Source organism: Diabrotica virgifera, chromosome 1 (assembly GCF_917563875.1).
Source record: "Diabrotica virgifera virgifera chromosome 1, PGI_DIABVI_V3a".
Lineage (NCBI taxonomy): Eukaryota > Metazoa > Arthropoda > Insecta > Coleoptera > Chrysomelidae > Diabrotica > Diabrotica virgifera.
The window spans coordinates 112,292,347-112,314,594 of NC_065443.1; the positions used below are offsets into that span (position 1 = coordinate 112,292,347).

General features: G+C 32.4%; 3 protein-coding genes and 1 long non-coding RNA gene across 5 annotated transcripts in view; 2 read left to right on the forward strand and 2 right to left on the reverse strand.

Moving 5' to 3' along the window:
• Positions 1 to 22,248, forward strand: part of LOC114344203 (protein kinase C-binding protein 1) — a 120,679-nt gene that overhangs the window by 33,844 nt on the left and 64,587 nt on the right. The window lies entirely within an intron of this gene.
• LOC126890120 (uncharacterized) lies at positions 3,025 to 4,403 on the reverse strand. The gene is made up of 2 exons (XR_007700282.1): positions 3,623 to 4,403; positions 3,025 to 3,433 (listed from the first exon to the last, which is right to left on the reverse strand). It is a non-coding gene; the product is annotated as an uncharacterized LOC126890120 (long non-coding RNA).
• Positions 5,593 to 21,617, reverse strand: LOC126890091 (uncharacterized). Its single transcript, XM_050658942.1, has 3 exons — positions 21,558 to 21,617; positions 21,286 to 21,424; positions 5,593 to 12,152 (listed from the first exon to the last, which is right to left on the reverse strand). Exon 3 carries the CDS (start codon positions 9,796 to 9,798, stop codon positions 8,467 to 8,469), a length of 1,332 nt encoding a protein of 443 aa, XP_050514899.1. The 5' UTR covers positions 9,799 to 12,152; positions 21,286 to 21,424; positions 21,558 to 21,617; the 3' UTR covers positions 5,593 to 8,466.
• Positions 12,843 to 15,474, forward strand: LOC126890072 (uncharacterized). The gene is made up of 2 exons (XM_050658903.1): positions 12,843 to 13,054; positions 13,247 to 15,474. Exon 2 carries the CDS (start codon positions 13,248 to 13,250, stop codon positions 15,309 to 15,311), a length of 2,064 nt encoding a protein of 687 aa, XP_050514860.1. The 5' UTR covers positions 12,843 to 13,054; position 13,247; the 3' UTR covers positions 15,312 to 15,474.

A 22,248-nucleotide genomic window follows, 5' to 3' on the forward strand; every position in this document is an offset into this window, starting at 1 on the left:
AGATTTTACTTGATTCATAAATATTGTGAAATTTCTTATAAGATTATATTTACATATATACGCATACTTAATTTAGGTCTGAATTTTAAAGAATTGTTAAGTAATGATGTTATTTTATAGACAACATTATAATATACTAGAGTTGTACTTTAAAAATCAAAATATTACTGGGTCCCAGGCGGGGTTTAGAGGGGTTTTACCTTCGCCATTGCACCAATAAGAGCCTCCCCTCCTTTGATTTCCGAGATTTTTAATAAAGAATAAAAAATTTTAAACATTAGGTATTTAGTGTTTTATTTAGTTTGCAATAGTTATTTTCAGTAAACATTTTTTATTATCGTATATTTATGGTGAAAACAATATTTAGTGTAAGGTTCTAGAAATTAAAGTCATTTTGAATTTATGCAAGGCAGGTCCACAACAGCAATTTTTATTTTAAGACAGCTAATGGAAAAACTTGAGAAAGAGAAAAAGAAAGACTCGCACATAGTATTTATTAATCGTGAGAAACATATGACAAAGTTACTGGAAACCTACTGGTACTAAGTAGGAAAGGAATACCGGCTGAATATGTGAGTGCTGCTAGACATGTATGAGATGGTAACGATCAGAGTTCAAGCAACGAAAACAGAATATTCTTTTAAATATGGTATTACAAATCCACATAGAGTAGTTAGCTGGGATAAACAAGAGCTCCACAAGATGATAGTTTTATGTATGTAGGATCGATATTACTGAGCAATGAGAAAGTACATGGAGATACTAGATACAAGTAATAGACCTGGATCCCGCGTATGAAAAAAAAGTTGATTATTAGCAAGCTGACAATTTGTTAATGGCTTAACGGTGTCGAGTCGGACAGCATGATTTGAGTTTCCACTAGACTTGTGTTATGGACGGATTTTACGGGCTCTGATTGGTCGTATTCAAATCAAGGACATTTATGATTAGGAATCTCTCTCACTCGTTTGTTGCAGTTTTAGTTTTAAGGTTATAATACTTATACATATTTACATTTTAAATTTGTAAAGTTATAGTTCTTCTACAATAAATATTATAATACAAATGAATATCTTAATTTATAAATGTAAAGTTAATATTTTTCAGAGTATTTACGTACTTTGTATGCTGTTTTTTATTAAGTACTTATAGTTTTCTCGGATCTACATTCAGCAAAAATTATATAACTAGGGGGTAGTAACGTTATAAGAAAATTAAATAGTATAATTTATACTTATAAAAGAGATAATATTATATTTATTTGTGTCTTAAAAATGTATGATTAACTTTCAGACTTATTTGATCTGATGTACTAAATTGGCTCAGAGACTAACAAAGTATTAACATATAAAAGTTTAAGGGTTGTAAGAACTTCAGAAGGAAATTTTAATACGAGAGTGGCCATTCCCCTGCCTAAACTGCAATACATATTTAATTTAATTAAATGAATTGCCATAAAATAGTCATACTAACTTTATGATGGAATTAATGGTAGGTATAGAGAAAAAAACAAATAGAACGTTTTTTAAATTGTTTATTAGTGAGCTGTTCTTTAGATCATACATAAGGTCGATCATAGACTATGCCACCATCTTATATGCATCTGCTAGCACCAATTTATTAAAGAAAATAAATGTAACGATCAATTGCTGAATTCAATTGATTGTTTGTCTAGGTGCCATGAGATCCACTCCTGTTGAAGCGTTATTTGGAGAAACCATTGAATTACCACCACAGTTTAGAAGAACCTATCTGAGTGACAAATTCTTAATAAAAATTCTTCTTTCTCGAAACTCCTTATGCCCCTCAGGGGTGTCAGATCTTTTCATCCTCTATCCATCTCTTCCATTTCTTGCGGTCCTTTGCTAACTCTTTCATTTGTGTATGTGTTTTTCCTGCCCAATTTCTATAATCTGATCGATCCACCTTTTTCTTGTCCTCCATTTCCTTCTTTTACCATACCTTTTTGATTCCATCACCTGCTTTGGTAGTCTTCCCTGGTTCATTCGGTTAATGTGTCCATACCAATTTAATTTCTTTTTTGGATCTTCGTTATTATCGATTGCTATTTAGCCTTTGTCTAATATCCTCATTTCTTATTCTGTCCAATTTTGTTTTTCCTGCTATTTTTCTCAACTGCTTCATCTCCGCTGCGCTTATTGTACTGCCTATTTTTGCATTGTTTACCCATGTTTCACTTGCATAATTTTAAAGTTGATACGTATATTGCATTGTATACCTTTAGTTTTATTTCTTCCTTTCCAAATATTGTTTTATTTAGTGCATAGTAGATCTTATTTGCTTTTTTCGCCCTGTATGAGATTTCTTTGTCTACCTTTCCATCCTCTGATATTATTACTCCCAGGTATTCAAACGTCGAGATTGTTTCCATTATTTCATTTTTGCGACTAAATAACGTTTGGTTTATTTCTTCCCTTTTCTTTTGGGTTACTATCATGGTCTTCGTTTTCTTTACATTTACCTCCATTTTCAAATTTTCTATTTCTTCCACCCATATATTCATTAATTTTTGCATTTTTTCTTTATCGTCTGCTATTATTTCTAGGTCATCTGCATATAGTAATCCTTCCATTTTCACTGGTACTAAATTCCTATACCCTATTGTTGACTGTTTGCCTTGACCTTCTTTTAGCACTCTTCATTACTCGATCCATTACTAATATGAATGAAACTGTCCCCTTGTTTTATTCCTCTTAGATTTATTATTGGCAATCAGTTTCCGTTTATTTGTACTTTAGCCAGTACATTTCTATATACTTTTATATGTACTTTTTGCCAGGCTTATTATCTTTTGTGGGCTTTCCAGGTCTTCCATTACTGACCATATTATTTCTCTATTTATACAATCAAAAGCAGCTTTAATATCTATAATCGTAATATATAAGTGTTGTCTTTACAACACAAAAATTCCTACCCAACAATAGATTTAACTGCTCAAATCAACTTGATCTTTCACTAAAAAAAAATAATTGTTGGAAATAATGGGAGTGTATACTAAACTCATAAAATTTTGTGGAATTTATTTCTATAAAATATTTTTATTTTGTACAATAAATACTTTTCTCATCTGTTATCAATACATTATAAAGGTTTAAATAAATAATTATTGATTGGTGTATGTTATGTTATTTATGCCTGTTTACTGTTAATAATAATATTGGCTATGAGTAGTTATGTTTGGTTGTGTAGTCTTTTCCAGTTACGTCTAGCAACCTAACTTCTCAAAAAAAATTACCAACGTCACTAGACAGTAGTTGTGTCTCAGATTAGCAAATAGACTTTACCTTTTCATACTTGATGGTTTCACTGTAATTATTAAGAATGCCTGACAGTTAACATGTTTAGATGACGGATTTTTTGTCTTTGATGAAGGCAAATTAGCCTGAGTATCGCGATGGCATCGATAGTCTTTCTGTAATAAAAAAAATCTATTTAATATCTTACAATATATGAATATATGTTTTGAACTTTAAATCAAAATGAACACAAAATTTGTTGCTTAGCAAAATACTTAAAAATTCCCTCCAATGTTAATTATTCATCCCTACAAAATATAAAACCCATAAAGTTAGAAAGTGAATATATTAACATCAATATTTACCTTGAAAACAAGCTTCATAGAATCATTTGGATAAGTTCTTAGAACTCTAAAATTTACTTTATTAACATTTTCATATTCTTTTTGACAATTTTGAGCATCTTCTTGTGTTGTTATATTAGCTCAAATCACTGCATTAAATGCGCCATCCTTTCCATTTATTTCGGAAAAATGAACCACCTTATACTCAAATGAGTCTGGGAGGAAGCTTTAAAAATTTACAAAATATAGGAAGCAAGCAGAAAGTAATTTGTTTTTTTTTTTATAAATATTACTATGTATCTGTAAACGTTCCATAACTTTTGCTGGAAATAATATGGCTGTTTAAAAATGAATACAATAAACAAGTATAAACGTATAAAATAGTCTCAAAATCCAAGATTAATAACTAAAATATCAATATTTTTCTTTTGTATAACATAAACACACTGCATAAACAAAAACAAACGAGAAAACAGGGTTACGTATTTCTTTTAAATGTCATCAAATATGTCATTGATTTGAATACGACCAATCACAGCCCGTAAAATCCGTCCATAACACAAGTCTAGTGGAAACTCAAATCATGCAATCCGATGACGATGACTGCCAATCACAGCAAACGTCCATAGAGGTAAATTGACATAGAGAGAGTGTCATTCAAAGCGAAGTGACGACGCCATCTTTTTTCTTTGGATTAGTGCTGTTTCACTCTTACGCATATTAAGCTACGACAGTTGTCCTCCTCTTCCGTGCCTATATTCACACCTTAATGTCATCTTAGTTTCTCGGTACAATGTGCTAGAAAGAGCATAGAGGTATATATTAACATAGAGGGAGCCTACCTTCCGCGCTCCTGACGACAAGATCTCAGGGACTGGTTTGCTGCATCTCCTTCTAACACATTGTATCGAGAATCTATAATGACATTCAGTGTGAATATAGGCACGGCAGAGGAGGACAACTGTAGCAGCTTTACTATGCGTAAGAGTGAAACAGCACTAATCCAAATAAAAAACATGGTGTCGTCACTTCGCTCTGAATGACACTCTCTCTATGCTAATATTTAACTCTATGAGAAAGAGATAGCGCAAACCAGTCGAAGAGATATTGTCGTCAGGACGCGCGGAGTGAAGGCTCACTCTATGTTAATATATACCTATGCAAACGTCCGTGTTGAGTTTAGTCACGTTTAGTGTGGTCTCTTCTAGAACCGTCTATATTCCTTAGAATACGATCGACTCAGGCGTTCGACTCAGGCGATAATGCACGTAGTCCATAGAGAAATAACAACAAGGAGAGTGCTTGGTTGCATACATTTGATTGTCACACTAGACGCTAGCGACTCGATGAACTACTTACCGAACTACACGGCTAATAGCGCAAACCAGTCGAAGAGATATTGTCGTCAGGACGCGCGGAGTGAAGGCTCACTCTATGTTAATATATACCTATGCAAACGTCCGTGTTGAGTTTAGTCACGTTTAGTGTGGTCTCTTCTAGAACCGTCTATATTCCTTAGAATACGATCGACTCAGGCGATAATGCACGTAGTCCATAGAGAAATAACAACAACATAGAGAAATAACAACAAGGAGAGTGCTTGGTTGCATACATTTGATTGTCACACTAGACGCTAGCGACTCGATGAACTACTTACCGAACTACACGGCTAAAAGCGGGCGTGGCGGGATATTTAAAATTATTTTAGACTTCACTTAGCTATGAAGATCTATTTACAAAAACAAAATAACTGTATTTTTAAGTTTTCTTTAATGTTTTAGTGTAAAAACCTAATTTCTATGAAATAATTTGGAAATTGTAATATTATTTACACATTATCTTATTTATAATGTCATAAATAATATTAAAATTTTAAATTTTTTCATAGAAATTATATTTTTACACAAAAAATATTAAAAATACAGTTATGTTGGTTTTGTAAATAGGTCTTCGTAAAACATGGGAATAAACACTGGGAAAAAAACTACACATTTTATTTTTATTAATCTTCACAGCGACCTCTTTATTCATCTTATATTTTACAAAATGCAGATATTACTAGTTTGATTAGTAGCCTAAAAATATCTAAAGAAAAATATTTTTTTTCAGAACTTTCAGAAAAATAGAAAATAATATAAACACTGGGAAAAAAACTACATATATTTTATTTTTATTAATCCTCACGGGGACCCCCCACTTACCGCATGCATGTATGGAGTGCTGATAAAACAAAATAAGAAAATCTATGCAGTAAAATTGTTTTGAAATAATGATGTAAAACACAGATCAACACAAAATGCATGCATGTCCCCGCTCTTTATTCTTTAATTATCTTATCTTTTACAAAATGCAGATACATATTACAAATTTGACTAGTAGCCTAAAAAAATCTTAAGAAAAAAAATTATACAATACAAACAGAACTTTACTAAAGCTAAAATAAAAGCCTTTAAAATATCAACTAACTGTTGTAGTTCCCTCAGAACTTTTTAGAAAAATAGGATAAAATATATAAACACTGACAAAACAACTTCATACATTTTATTTTTATTAATCCTCACGGGGACCCCCCACTTACCGCATGCATGTATGGAGTGCTGATAAAACAAAATAGGGAAATCTATGCAGTAAAATTGTTTTGAAATAATGATGTAAAACACAGATCAACACAAAATGCATGCATGTCCCCGCTCTTCTTTATTCTTTATTTATCTTATAGTTTACAAAATGCAGATACATATTTGATTAGTAGCCTAAAAATCTCTAAAGGAAAATATTATATAATACACTGAGAACTTTACTAAAGCTAAAATACAAACCTTTAAAATATCAACTTACAATAAATAAGTAAAATACTTTTAGGTGATAAACAAATCGAACAAACCTGCAATTTAAATAAATGTTTATAAGAGAAATCAAAATGTTTGCCATTAAAAATTGTTTAACTTTACACTATATAGTCCCCAGTACAAGGACCTAAAATTTCAGTGATACATATAAGTTTTAAACTTTGTGTTTGCATTCCTTGCGACATGTCCGACAAACTTTTCCTCTGTGAAATCTTTCAGAGTTGCTATGTTTTCGAACGCTTAGTTCTCAAAGATGTCACTTTTACGTTATTGTCTCTCAATACAAGTTTGGTTTATTTAAATACAATTATGGTCACAGAGGAAAAGTTTGTCGTACATGTAGCAAGGAATGCATACAAAGCTTGAAACTTATATTATAATATAATATATCAGTGATATATTATAGATATACTATACAGGGTGTCCCGAAAAGATTGGTCATAAATTATACCACAGATTTTGGGGCCAAAAATAGGTTGATTGAACCTCACTAACCTAAATACAATAGTGCACACAAAAAAAGTTATAGCCCTTTGAAGTTACAAAATGAGAATCGATTTTTTTTCATATATCGAAAACTCTTGAAGATTTTTTATTTAAAATAGACATGTGGCATTCTTGTGGCAGCAAAATCTTAAAAAAAAATTAAAGTGAAATTTGTGCAGCCCCTCAAAATTTTATGGGGGTTTTGTTCCCTTAAACCTCCCCAAACTTTTGTGTACGTTCCAATTTAATTATTATTGTGGCACCATTACTTAAACACAATGTTTTTAAAACTTTTTTGCGTCTTAGTAATTTTTCGGTAAGCCAGTGTTTATCGAGATATTTTGAATATTTGTGGAATCCACTACATATTTTGTATATGGTAAGTACGATTATAGAGACCTGTTAATAATCTGAAAATTTTTTTATAATTTACATTTTTAGGTATATTTTGAAAAAGAAGCCACATCTCGATAAAAGGTGACTTATCAAAAAAGGACTAAGAGGCAAAAAAGTTTTAAAAACAGTTTGTTTAACTAACGGTACCACAATAATAGTTTAATTGGAACGTACACAAACATTTGGGGGGTTTAAAGGAACAAAACCCCCATAAAATTTTTATGTAAATATATTAAAAAAGAAGCCGTATCTCGATAAAAACTGGCTTATCAAAAAAATACTGGGAGGCAAAAAAGTTTTAGAAACGTTGTGTTTAACTAATAGCATAACAATAATGAATTAATTGGAACGTACAAAAAAGTTTAGGGGGGTTTAAGGGAACAAAACCCCCATAAAATTTTAATGGGGTGGACAAATTTTACTATAATTTTGTTTTAAGATATTCCTGCTATAAGAATGATACATGTCCATTTTCAATAAAAAATCTCTAATAGTTTTCGATATATTGGAAAAAATCGATTTTCATTTTGTAATTTCAAAGGGCTGTAACTTTTTTTAAGAGCACATTTGTACTAAGGTAAGTTAGGTTTAATCGAACTATTTTTGACCCCAGAATGTGTGGTATAATTTATGACCATTCTTTTCGGGACACCCTGTATTATAGATATATTATATCAGTGAGATTTTAGGTCCTTGTACTGGGGACTACTATACTATGTTAGTTATACAGTGATGAGTGTGCTGGAGTGTGCACAAAAGATGGAAAACACATTCAAGTTGTGGGATAAAAAGAAATGAAACTAGAAGGTGTGAGATTTAGCAATAAAAACTTATAAATTTACATTCTACTTATTGTTTCCCACCTTTAGATGTATCAGACGAGTTTGGCAATTGCCACAATGACAGTGACAGTTTTAGTTGACATGCTCCTCTGATATGTCTAAAGGTGGAAAACAATAAATGGAATGTAAGTTTATAGGTGTTTATCGCTACATCTCCCACCTTCATTAGTTTCATTTCTTTTTATCTCAAACTGAATATGTTTTCCCTCTTTTGCATTATTTTGCCGATGATTAGCTTGCTCATCACTATATAAATGTGAATACAATATAATAAAATTTACCATTAACTATTTCACTGATCATTATTGTTATCAGATTTAGCCCTACAGCTCAGATTCCGTCTAAGGGAGGGATTATTAATTTTCTTATTAGTATTAATTTTCTTTTTTCGTAAATCATTTTTTTGCAAATCTTGAGAACTTCTATAAACATCATCATAATATTTCTTAATTATTAAGGATACAGACACATCTAGACAATAATTAAACACATAATCCAAATGTTGGTTACAAGTAAACCACTCCAGAGTTACATACTTTTTTATCAGAATTTTAATTTTTTTGACCAAATGGTTTATATGTCCATTAATGACTAATACCGCAATTACAATATCGTACATTTTGGCTAAATCTACTAGAAAATTTTTTGTAACATAATTTAAACTTAATTTATTATCACTATATTCTTTAAACATTGTAAATGTATGGTGTGGTTCCAAACAGTCAGATATGATATTAGCTGCACACACCTCACATTCTTTAATCGATTTAAGATTTTTTATTATAAACCCAGCAACATATGCTAATGTGTTACCTTCATGACCTGTAACATCTGTATCAGGTAATGGTAGAGCTAGATTTTCTATTTCATTCACATCTAAAACATCTAAATCAATAAAATCATTTTTGGTTATTGAACTTTCCAAAAAGTCTTGCAAATTATCAAGAATAGAGCCATCATCTGTTTCACAATTTTTATTAGAAGAAGGAGTAATTAAGTTATTAAGAACAGATGTTTTAAATGATGAAATAAACTGGTAGCAACTTGGATTTACATTTTCTGCTCCTAGATGGCGTATAGAGGCAAATGAGTTTTCCAAAGGATCTTGATTTAGAGCACGGGTTCTTAAAAACTTAAATCCCAAATCTTTACAAATATTCCACAACTCTTTTGTGGCTGCAATGGTTGTTAACCACCCTGACTTAAATGGCATTACCTTCTTTTTGACTTTTTCATCAATAAACATCCAGCTATTAATTTTAGGAAGAAGGCGATTCCACAGCACGGCATGAGGAGATCTATTAGACATACACCTACGATAAGGCTTGCCACATTCAGGCTTTGTTGTTCTGCCATTAAAGCTATCGAAAAGCTGATCTACATCATGCACAAATTCAGCAGTTTCGATAGCTTGAGAGGGTATATTATTATTTGGATTACTAACCATCTCTTCCAAAGTGGAAGCAACTGTATGACTGAGGGTCCGTGCGGCTACACACACTTTCATTTTTAAGCGACTATGAGTTTTGAGATGTAAATAAACCTCCCTTATCCGTCTTAATGCTTGAAAACGTTTTCTTTTGTCTATATTAAAACACTGTCTTATATGATCAATTTTGGCCATTTTTGTCTGATCAAACTGAATATGGTACTTTAAAAGAGCATTACGAGTTGACTTTAATAAATGTGGTGGGTCGAAAATTGTCAATATCTTATGATTATTGATGAAAAAGTGAGGCCCTGGTTCGTTATTTTCCCTACAAAGTAAGTTAATAGCAGCACGGTTTGTAGCACCTTGGTCACACACAGTACACAGTATTTTCAAACCGGTTTCTATTTCTACCTGACTAATCACTTGTGAAATTAAAACCTTCAAATCATGTGATTTTACAGAATGTTGTGTAAAAAAAAAGCTATTGGTTGTTTCCAACTTTTGTGCAGACCATTGAGCATAAAAACTAGTGCATGATCAGCATACTCATTTTTACGACCCAATGGACCAAGATCTACATAACCAATGACTTTATCACTAAATTTATCGTAACTTAACTTCTGAGACAATGATATTTCATCAAAAACTAAGGAACAATATCTATCCAATGGTCCCATGGATTCTACTCTTTTACAAAGTTTCTTTAATAATTGAATTTCTATTCCAGCTGCAAAAGGAATGTTTTTTAATAGTTTCTGAAGGGTACTTTTAGCTGGCAATGGTATACTACGTCTCAAAAATCTGTAACATCTAGGACCCCTTTTGTACAAAGCCAAAGCATATACCTTATCACGTGTTGTCCAAGTAGGCCTTTTAACTTTAAGATTTGAAAAAGAACTTTTAAAAAATGATGCAATTGTAGGGTCCATATTTTCTTCTAATTCCCTAAACCTTTCACCTTTAGAAAACTCATATGCCAATTTGAATTTCTGTTTAGTTACTTTTAAACAGTTTTTCAATTTACAAATAGAATTTCTATGAGTACGATTTAAAAAATATAACTTTTTCTTTTTAGGAGACAAATCTCTTACTCTGGTTTCATTAATATCTTTCAAAATACGGGATCGCTTACATTTAGGTGTAATACTATACTCATTATCATGCTGACTGGAAATTGACCGTTTATTATTGACTGGGTTATTAATGGAGGATAATTTTGGAGGAACTATTTCTTTGTTACTAAAAATGTGTACATTTGAAACAGAGATTTCATCAGAAGAATGTGCAGGTATAGGCAAAAGTTGATCATGAACATTGGATATGTGAATTATTTTGGAGGGCACTGCATTATTTAAAAGTTTTGTTTTTAAGCTGCTTGTAAATTGTGTTTCCTCAAAATGATCTTCACATAAATAACACCTAGTTTCAGTAAATTCAATACCAATAATTTCAAACCAGTCATGACGTCTTTTTAAATCTTTATCTGGAAATCTAAAAAACTTTTTATTTGTATACTCTGGGTCTGTGACAGGATGAAAATACTTGTTATTACAATAGGACGCTAAACATCCGTGAACATATTTACCGGGTTGGGATTTAGAATTTGACATTGCAAAATGATAAAATAATATTACCTACATACAATATAACCACTATAAATTGTAACTAAACAGAACCTTTATTGATATTTTTAACCTACCTACTTACAAAACACTGACTTTTGTTACAATACTAGTTTTTTATTTGTATTTACACTATAAAATGATAAACTAATTTTACAGTTGAGTACATTGGCAGAAAGTGGTTATGACAATCTGTGTGAATGAGGTGAACTTTGTATGTAAATTAATGCCAAAATAAAATTAGTTGTGAAAAACAAACAATAAACAAACCAGAAATGTTGCAAATTGTACTTAAATCTGAAAACGTCCCCAAGCGTCTTTTTGTACCTCTATTTTTTCGATGTACTGAGTCTAAAATGTTCATAAAAATAACATGTGTGTTTACTTAATAACAGGCAGTAGCTGGTTTGTCGTTAGTGTCATGCGTGGAACACAATGGTGCTAAGTGACAAGTATGTGTTTTATCTCTCCAGGTATTAATGAGAACCATGGACTCAACTGTACCTACATACAATATAACTACCATACCTTTATTAACGTTTAACACCTTGGTTAGCGATCACTTAAACTAATAAGATGTAATTTTGTACCATTTTATCCTTATTTTGAAACCAATATGAGAAACTAAAAACTCTCGCTTTAGAGCATTTTAAATCATTTAATAACAATGGAAGCCAGCGTCTCACACGATATTACAGTCGATATTTTGTGTCAAATGCTGGCATCTCACACGGTAGCCAAGGTATTAACCTACCTACTTACATGTACCTACACTATACCTGTTATTCTATTCTATTAGTCTACTTGTCTCTTCTACTTGTCTACAAACATGGGAGGCCTATGTCCAGCAGTGGATCGAGAGGGGCTGATGATGATGATGATGATGATGATTAGTCTATATCACTTCTCTGTAATTCCAAGTTCCTGAAAATAAAACAGAAGGCAATTTTAATACAATGCATATCGACGCTTGAAAGGTAAAATGTATAATACGCCATTTTTGGTAAAATAGACTTTATATACCATAAGATTCAGTGAATTTTTCTACGTATGTATAAATGGGATTTAGGCTGTTTGAACTACTTTTTTGGCGTATTAAACATTTTATTTTTGGGGTGGTTTTAAAAGCAGCTATGTCTTATGCGCCAGATCTTAATACAAAAATATGTTAACAGTCGTATAATACACCCACCACGTTTGATTCTAGCAAATAAGTCAATTTCACTTTCAGGTATTAGAGCCTAAAGGCCGTGTTAGTTATTTCACATGGCAGAATTTTTTTGCATAGTGGTGCTTAAAACAGTTTTGTTTACATCAGTTACGGGTACAGGTGGCGTATTATACATTTTATCTGTTTAAAATAATATCAAGCGTGCTACATTATCCACTTCGAAGATAGTCTTTCCAAATATAAAAGGCATTTTGAACAATTACCCTTTGTTTTTATGATACAAAATACGTAATGTTAACGTTCTAACGGTTTTTTTGTCCAGTCATACATTATTCGGCTAACAAGTAGTGTTTCTGCAAAGTTTCTCAGTGAGTTTATTTATTAACGTAGGTTCGCCAAATATTGCCACTGTTCCTAATACTGCCACTCCCTATATCGCAGATATTATCGACGTTGCAAATAAGGTGACAACAGTAGCGAGTGTCTCTGTCTATTAGCAACCCGTTTTTTATTCGGCGGTTTTAGTCTATGGTAATCGTCGGATGAAGGAGCACGCTATTTGTTTTTGGTGTCTGCGGTATAAATAAACCTGTTTTTTTCGTTGACCCTACGCGAGACATATTAAAGTTGCCTGGATTTTTTTAATTACATTTAGGTAAGTACACTCCAGTGGTTCTTATTTTATGAATTCCATTAATTATTTCAAATGTAATTTTAAGTTACGGATGTTTTTGTCTGCATGCCATTTGTTCCTAATATTGCCATAGCTAATATTTCCTATTATTGCCAGTGGCAATATTAGGGACTAGTGGCAATATAAGGGACTAAGTGTTAAACTTTTTTGCAGAATGCCAAGAAAACGAGCTCAATGGTCAGAAGAAGATCTACGCTCGGCGCTGCAAGCCATAGCGGACGGAATGTCCATCAAAGGTGCTGCCAAGAATTACAACATTCCTCGCTCATCGCTAGGTCTTCATCACAGAACGCAAAATCCAGTAAAAAAGCTTGGAAGATCACCGGTGTTATCTGCAGCACAAGAAAATGATCTTGTGGAAAGGATTTACAGATTAGCTGAGGTAGGAATGCCTATTACTAGCAAAGTTTTAATGAAAAGTGTGTTTTCTTTCGCTATAACAAATCGCATTCCAAATCCATTTTCTAAAGAGTCAAATAAAGCTGGTAGAAAGTGGCTTAAGTTATTCTTGTGCAGGCATCCAGAGGTAGCTAGGCGAAAAGCTCAACAAATGAATATGGCTCGAGCTCAAAAAATGAATAAAACAATTGTCGATGACTACTTTCATAAATTGAGAGATACCATAGAAAATCTAAATCTATTTGACAAACCTGGTAGCATATATAATATTGACGAAAAAGGGTGCAGATTGACAATCCATAAGCAACAAATTGTTTTTGCTAGAAAGGGAGCAAAACGGGTACATTTAACCGCACCCGAACACGGAGAAAACGTGTCAATTGTAGGTTGCGGAAATGCACTTGGTCAAGCGATACCACCTTTTGTGCTATTTAAAGGGCAAAGGTTTAAACCTGAATGGTCTGATCACTTGCCCCCTGGCTCAAAAGCTATTGTCACAAATAAAGGTAGTATGACATGTGAAGCATTTATTTCGTGGCTTGACCATTTCTCTTCATTCAAAAACCCTGGTCCTACCCTACTAATATTTGATGGAGCTAAATGTCACCTAGATATTTCCATAGTTGAAGCAGCTAATCGCATGGACATAACTTTATTTTGTCTTCCTAGCAACACATCACACGAGCTGCAAATTATGGATAAATCAGTGTTTAAAAGCTTTGAGACATTTTGGGACCAAGAAGTCCTACAGTTTTTAACAACAAACCCTGGCATGGCTATCACCAAAATGAGATTTGGACACATTTTTACTCCATTATGGCTAAAAGCAATGACACCATCAAACATTATCTCCGGTTTTGCAGCCACCGGTATTTATCCGTTTAGACCAGACGCTATACCTGAAGCTGCCTTTGCACCAAGTTTGATCACCCACAGAGAAGAAGACATAGTAAACCACAGTACTTCCCAAGATTTAGCAGATATCGTTAGAAGTTCTAGCAAGTCGATTGAACCCACAGATAAAAACGAGGTGAGTACAAGCGGATATAAAGTACCAGAAAAAACTAATAACAAAAAAAAGAAGCACAGAGAAGAAGACATAGTAAACCACAGTACTTGCCAAGATTTATCAGATGTCGTTAGAAGTTCTAGCAAGTCAATTGAACCCGCAGATCAAAACGAGGCGAGTACAAGCGGATATAAAGTGCTAGAAAAAACTAATAACAAAAAAAAGAAGCGCTTAATTTCTGTCTCAAGTAGTGAATCATTATCAGATTTTAGTCTTCACGATGACTCACTTGATGATGTCTCTAGTGAAGATGAACCTATGAAAAGATCTAAAAGGAGCAGCAGCTCTGAAGATGGCAGTCCACTAAGAGAATTAAAATATAAACAGACAGGCAATACGGTTACAAAAGAAACAAAAAAATATATTCCGGGGTCTAACCAAGTAACAACTTCTGACTCCAAATGCTTAAACAGTTCCTTTAAAGATACAGGATTGCTGATAACACCGGAAATTAAATTACCCACCGTGAAGAGGAAGCCCGCTTTAAACAGCAAAGCCCAGCAAGTTACCAAAGATTTGTTCGCACCAAAATCAAAATTGGTTAATCCAGTTAAAGTTGTCAAAAAAAAAACAACAAGCGGTGTGCCAAAAATATCAAGAAAAGAAGAATCGTGGTTTTGTTTCCTATTTAAAGTCTGCAGTAAAGAAGATATGCGCTTGTGCATAGTGTGCTGTCGATATGTTCACGAGGCCTGTGTAGGACTAAGTAAAGAGGACAAAGAAAACTTTATTTGCCCTCAATGTTCTTAAGTTATATTTAACAGACATGTTTATTAAGTTTATATTACTTAATTGTCTTTTTTTTTTCGGAAAAATGTGTTACTTTTAACTGCAGTTCTGCAGTGCATAATATTGACATGGGTGGCAATAATAGGAGAGCTGTAGTCCTAATATTGCCATTCGTAACCTCAATAAAAAAAGTATTCTTTATTTAGTTTCTGTTTAGTTTTTTGATATAATTAAACTATATTGTTAAAGGCAATACATTTCTTTACTACTACCCAAATTTGTTTTCATTTATTAATAAAAATGTATGTTTTATTTACGACCAAACGTTAAGGTGGCAATATTTGGCTCACTTACCTTACTTACTTAGTTTAATAATTGCATTTCTTCATTAATGAAGGTAAGTGTTTCGTTTTAGTTATCTGTAGTTAGATTTTTATTATCAATCTTATTATACCTAATACATATTTGCAAAATTTCAAACAAAACATTAACACAGAGAAGTAAAGACATGGTTTATTAATATTTTGCGAAAAACACTCATAAAAATATAAATTAGTTATGTCTGATAAGTAGACAATTCTTTAATTTTTTTAACAGTTTTTTAATTCTGACTTCACCTACAGAAACTTAATTTTATGGTAGGTATATGTACATGTACGGTGTGAGCCAAAATGGCAACGGCAATTGAGAACTGTTTTATTATAAATCTCTTAGAAATATTTCTTCCTGATAAAAGTTGGTGCATAAGATAATTTCAGTTTTGGCAATAAAACATTTCCACCTTTTGCGTTATTTTGCGGGTTATTAGCGCGCTCATCACTGTATACCGTGTGTCTACTTAAGTTGAACAAATATTATTATTATAATGGAAAACTTTCTTATTTTAATTTTATAAAAAAAAGTTATTCTTCAAAAAAAGCTCTTCATGATCTAAAACCTAAGATACAATTATATCAAGTTTTATCAATTTTATACGAGGTATGTCAAAAAATATGAATTTCGCTCAAGATTAAAGTTTTTTATCGTTTACATTATTGCAATTGGAAGGATATAATTGCACATTAAAACATAGTTTTTAATTCTAAATAACTTTCCATAATAGCATTTTTCCGTCTTATGAATTTAACTACGTAAATAAACAAAGTTTTCGTTATGATAATGCTCACATTTTCAGCTTGTTATTTATATATTTGAATGTATATTATAATATATTTTTATACAGTGAGGACGTTTGAGTTGGAATAAATTCATTATCTCGAAAAGAGGCGAATTTGGAGAGAAATCTTGAGACAGGTCGATTTTTGTTTTTAAATTATGACTTTTTGGCGTATATATCATATTAGTGACATCATCCATCTGGACGTGATGACGTAATTGATGATTTTTTTAAATGAGAGTAGGGGTCGTGTAATAGCTCATTTAAAAGGTTTATAAATTCTCTATTCTCTATTCTCTATTTTTCTCTATTATTAGTGTCATTTTGAAAAAAATATAATAACTTGTTTGAGAAGCTTGTTTTTATTTTCAAAGCATTTTTATTGCAGATAAAAATGTCGCGAGCAGATCGCATTATGAAAAAACTTCAAGACAGAAAGAGCATTATAGATCTTCAAACAAGCTGTTCTTCATCCACAAAGGCTATCCAGGCCACTGATGTAGTTGCTCAAAATGCGGGAAGGCCTTCAGAGTCGCAATCTTGCAGTCGGGGTTTTAACTATCGAAAACTAACTAATGTACCAATATCCCCTAGCAAAGCAGTAATTAATTATGAACTAAATCCACAGAAGATCACGAAATTATATTCAGCAGCTGGTCCTTTCAATGTTCAATCCTGGATTGAACAACATAATTTTAGTACTTCCAACCGCACTTCTGATTATTTAGAACAAAGCCAATCTGTACCTGATTGTTCCTCTGAACTAAATTATCCGGCTTCACCAATTTATACAGATTTACAACCAATTCAAAACAGTGAATCTGCCGTAGTTGCCCCTGTCATTGAGTCTGAAGTTTCTCCTAAAAATTCACTATTGACTAATGAATTTTTACCTATAATTTCTCAAGAAATAGAAATTCAGATTCACTCAAATAACAATCAATATTTGGATATTGACCCCCCACCAGTTGACCAGCAAAAGTACTTCAATACAAATACAAGTTTGTTGCAAGATGTTCAAAATTCAACAGTTCTTGAAGAAACCGTGGGTATAGAGTTGTGTAGTGGTAATGCCGGAGACGTTTCAGCTGATGATACCACATTTGGACCTAGCAAGGTAGCTAACTTTCGTAGCTGTAAAAGTGTTTTGAAATCGGCCTATACAGACTTCTTAGATGAAGAAGAAAGGATTTTAGAGTACGACTGCGATTCAAGTTCTTGGGAAGGTTCGTCTGAGGAAGAAGATAGTACAGATGAAACAGCATCCAAAAAGATACTGAAAAGGAAAGAGAAGAAAAGAAAAGCGGTTGTTGCTGAAAATGGAACAGTGGGAGAATCAGCATATAAGAAAAAACGGCCTAATAAAGCGAGTGAAAGGCAACAATTATATCGAAGTGGCAAGAAATATAAGAAGAAAAATGGTATAGAAGTTCCAGCAAAAGAAATAGGACCAAATCCATGTCAACTAAAGAAATGTACTAATCGCTGCGACGATATATCTGAGGAAAGAAGATTGAATATATTTAATTACTTTTGGTCACTATCTCCACAGCGACGTCGCGATTGGCTTGTTTCGATGTCAAAGAAAGAATCTGTGAAGAGAAAGAGAGTAAAACATGAAAGCAGAAAATCCAATACATTTCTCTATTTTATTAATGAAGGTGAAGGACAACGTCAAGTTTGTCTGAAGTTTTTATTATCTACTTTAAATGTTTCACAAAGATATGTTTATTACACACTCTCTAATGCTTGTTATGGTTTGGGTAAAGAGGATATGCGAGGAAAAACTATCCCTCCAAATAAAACAAAGGATGAAGTCTTGAATTCTCTAAGAGACTTCATTACAAGTTTGCCAGCAGTGCCGTCACACTATGCAAGAAAAGACTCCACGAAACTTTATTTGCCCAATGAATTTAAGAATATTACAAATCTTTATAATCTATATAAGAAAAGAGAAATAGAAAGAGGTATAGATGTTGTGTCAGAGAGGTTATTTAGAAAAATATTTACGGAAGAATTCAATATCGGAATTCATATTCCCAAGAAAGACAAATGTGTCAAGTGTGTTGGTTTCGAAAATAACCCTAGACCGGAAACTGTTGTAGAAAAGCATGAACATGACAAAGAAAAGGTTGAAAGCAAGAAAAGATTTGAATATCATCAAAAAATTCACGAAAAAAATAGAAGTGTCTTGTGCGTCTCGTTCGACTTACAGAAAGTTTTAAATACACCGTACGGGGAAAGTATGCTACTTTATTACTCCAGAAAATTGGCAGTGTATAACTTTACTTTCTATGAAAGTACAACACGGAAAGGCCACTGTTATTATTGGAATGAAAGCTTAGGAAAGAGAGGAGCTAATGAAATAGCTACATGTCTAGTATCTTACATGAAAAAAATTGATGATCGTGGGACAATCACGAAGCTATTGCTTTATTGTGATTCATGCCCAGGTCAAAATAAGAACCGTACTGTTTTGGCCTCTCTCCACTACAACTTGATGTCCTGCAAAAATGTAAATGTGATTCAGATTAATTATCTTCTGCCAGGTCACACTTACATGCCAGTTGACAGCATGCATTCTGTCATAGAAAAAAGCATAGCTAAGCATATTATTTGGGCACCTTCACAATGGCCAACTGTGTTTGAGTTAGCTCGTCACATTCCTGAACCTTATGAAGTTCATCCCATGCTCCATAAAGATTTTACGTCATGGGATGATATACCAGACAAATATTTTAAAGGAAATCTTGCAGGGAAAATAAGTAAAATTAGAGTCGCTACATTCAAGAAGTCTGAACCAAATAAGATGTATGCAAAGTTTTCGATGGCGTCAGATGCTCAAGAAGAGATCATACAAATCAGCGGTAAAGTAAAGAATCCACCAAATTGCAACTTATATCCAAATCCTTTGTTAATTTCCAAAGCAAAATATAACGATCTGGATAAATTGTGCCAATCGAATGTCATACCCTTGCAATATCATAATGAATATTCAAATCTACCTAGAGGTAATAGTGTAAAGGATGTCCTTCCAGAGACTGACGAAGAAGATTGAGTTCAACCTTAATATTGCTGATGTGTTTTTTATTGTTTTTGTCATGAACCTCACTTGTTTTTTTTTGTAAAAATAAAGTATTTTCTAGTAACTTGAACTATTTCTTTTTGTTTTTTAATGTAAAATGTCTAGAACATCTAATAATTTTGCAATAAATATAATAAAATGATAATTAGAATTTAAACCGAGAATGACTTATATTCTTGTAATTTGCACAAAAGACACTTCTAATAGCTTCCACCCATCAGATAAATGTATTATAAAACATTTCACCTTCTCATAAAATTACTCATATTTGGTAAATTAGCCGTTTTCAGCTACCTGGTTATATAACGCATTATGCTTATAATACATTTCTCCTGATTGCATTCAAGAATCACTTTGTATAATGCGCCTTTAATTTTAAAACTAGATAATATTTCTTTTAGAAATTTATACCATGAAAGCATTTTACTATAAAACATTTATATTCCTAAGATTTGTCAAGATAGTAAGCTTACAACTAAAATTATGATTTTTTTTTATAAAATTTCAAACTTTAAACGGCTCTCCTGTAAAATTCGTAATTGGCGTATTAGCAGTTTTACCTTTCAAGCGTCGATATAGAGAGTGGATATCGAGGTTAGGGAGTTGAACTAACTCAAAATGTAAAGTGATTTTCTTATTAAATTTATAAAAGTATTTCTAAGAATACACAAATAGCATTTTGCAACTAAGAAAAAAATAATATTTAATTACTGAAAAATACTGAATTAACATTACTTTTAGTAGAATGCAGTAATTAATCACATCATAGTTTTTGAGAAATTAACTCATAAAAGAAAGCAATTTTGATTTTGATGTGTGTAGACACCACATGAATGTAATTTAAAAATTTGGTTATATGTTAATTATTTACAATAATTATTAAAATTTATTGGCCACCATTTAAAGGGTACATTTTTGGACATATTTATTAATTTAAAAAGTCCACCGAACCCACTGCAGGAAACAGAGATTTTAGTTATCGAGGTCCATAAAACACAAAATATTTGTCATATACCTACCTACCAACAAAGTACTTTTTTTACCTTATGTCTCTGTGGATTAAAGTAAAAATATTTATTATGATATTGAATATTATATGACACACTAAATCTTAGAAGAGTACCTGCACTGGGGTTTGGAAATGAATACCAACAAAACGCAATATATGTGTGTTGGAGGTATACAGCAGGATCTATCCTTGGAAAATGAAATAACTACTAATCACTGTCAGGAATATAAATACTTGGGTCTTAAAATTACACAAGATGGAACAGACAAGAATAGCCAAGAAAAGTGCACACAAGGAGGGAAAGCTATGACATTATTATACACAATCCTATGGGACCAAAAGTATCTCCAAAGAAAATAAACATAACATCTATCACAGCATTGTAACATATAGCAGCGAATTTTGATCACTAAAAGAAAAATCCGAAAAGATGCTCAGGAAAAGTGAAATGGACTTCTGGAGAAGATCTGCTCGTATATCAAGAATACATAAAATCAGAAATACAAGAATATTGGAGATAATGGATGTAAGCATACAATAATTAACAATATAAAAACAAAGCAACTAAGATGTTTTAAGCCACTACAACGTACGGAAGACGACAGATTACCTAAGAAAAGCTGGATAGAAGAAATTCATAGGGAAATTGGAAACACATATAGAGAAAGAGGCTTGAAGGAAGATATTATGTGTTACGATAGAGAAAAAGGCGATTATATATATAAAAAATTGTATTTTCACCTACCGATATTCAATTTCAGCAATTCCAGCACTATCCAGTAATGAAAATAGAAAATATGTTTAGTAGTATTCAGTACAAACCGCCAAATTATCTATCTATGCCGGGCCGGGAAATTGCAAATTCTAACGCACAAAATGGCGTCCTAAAAACAAAAACACAAAGTCAATGTCAATTGTCAAAAATGTAAATTTTCTGCACGGTACAATCAAAATACTTTATTGTACCATGGGTAAATTTTAGTTTCAGAAACAGCAGCGCCCCTATGTGCTACTTACCTGCGCAGAAAGAGTGTTCCAGTTATTGCCTATCTTTTGACTTCTCTCTTGTTGTTATTTCTCTATGACGTAGTCCCAATGCAGGGCCTAGATTCCGTGCACTGTAGATATCTACAGTTGCTTTCTGTCGATGGCAATTGTCATGAAAATATTTGAATTTTTAGTTTTAATTCAAATATTTTCTTGTTTTACTAAGTGTCACTTCAGCATCAATTAGAGTATAACCTAGCAAAACTAGAAAATAATTCAATTAAAGCTAAAAATTCAAATATTTTCATGACAATTGACATCGATAGAAGACGACTGTAGATATCTACAGTGCACGGAATCCAGGCCCAGTAACAAACAGGTCACAGAACAGTAATTTCGCTTGACAATGCGAGGTTGCCACCCCCTCTTGACCTCGTGAAATAGAAATTGCCGATTTCGATTTAACCTGCTTACGATGTGAGTTATAGAATGCCAATCCAAAGTTCCAAACACGAAAATGACGCGATAGATATCAAACATTCCGATTTCAGGTAATTACGATTCGACTTGGTCATTTCTATTCGATTTGTTAAAAGTTACAGAATAGGGTTGATACTTTCTCTAAAGAAAGCTAAGAGGGTTGAAACCGGAAAGGGTGTTTGTGGCGCTCTCTGAACGAACTGAAATATAAGACGTCTCTTGATTTCGTTTTACAGCGAAA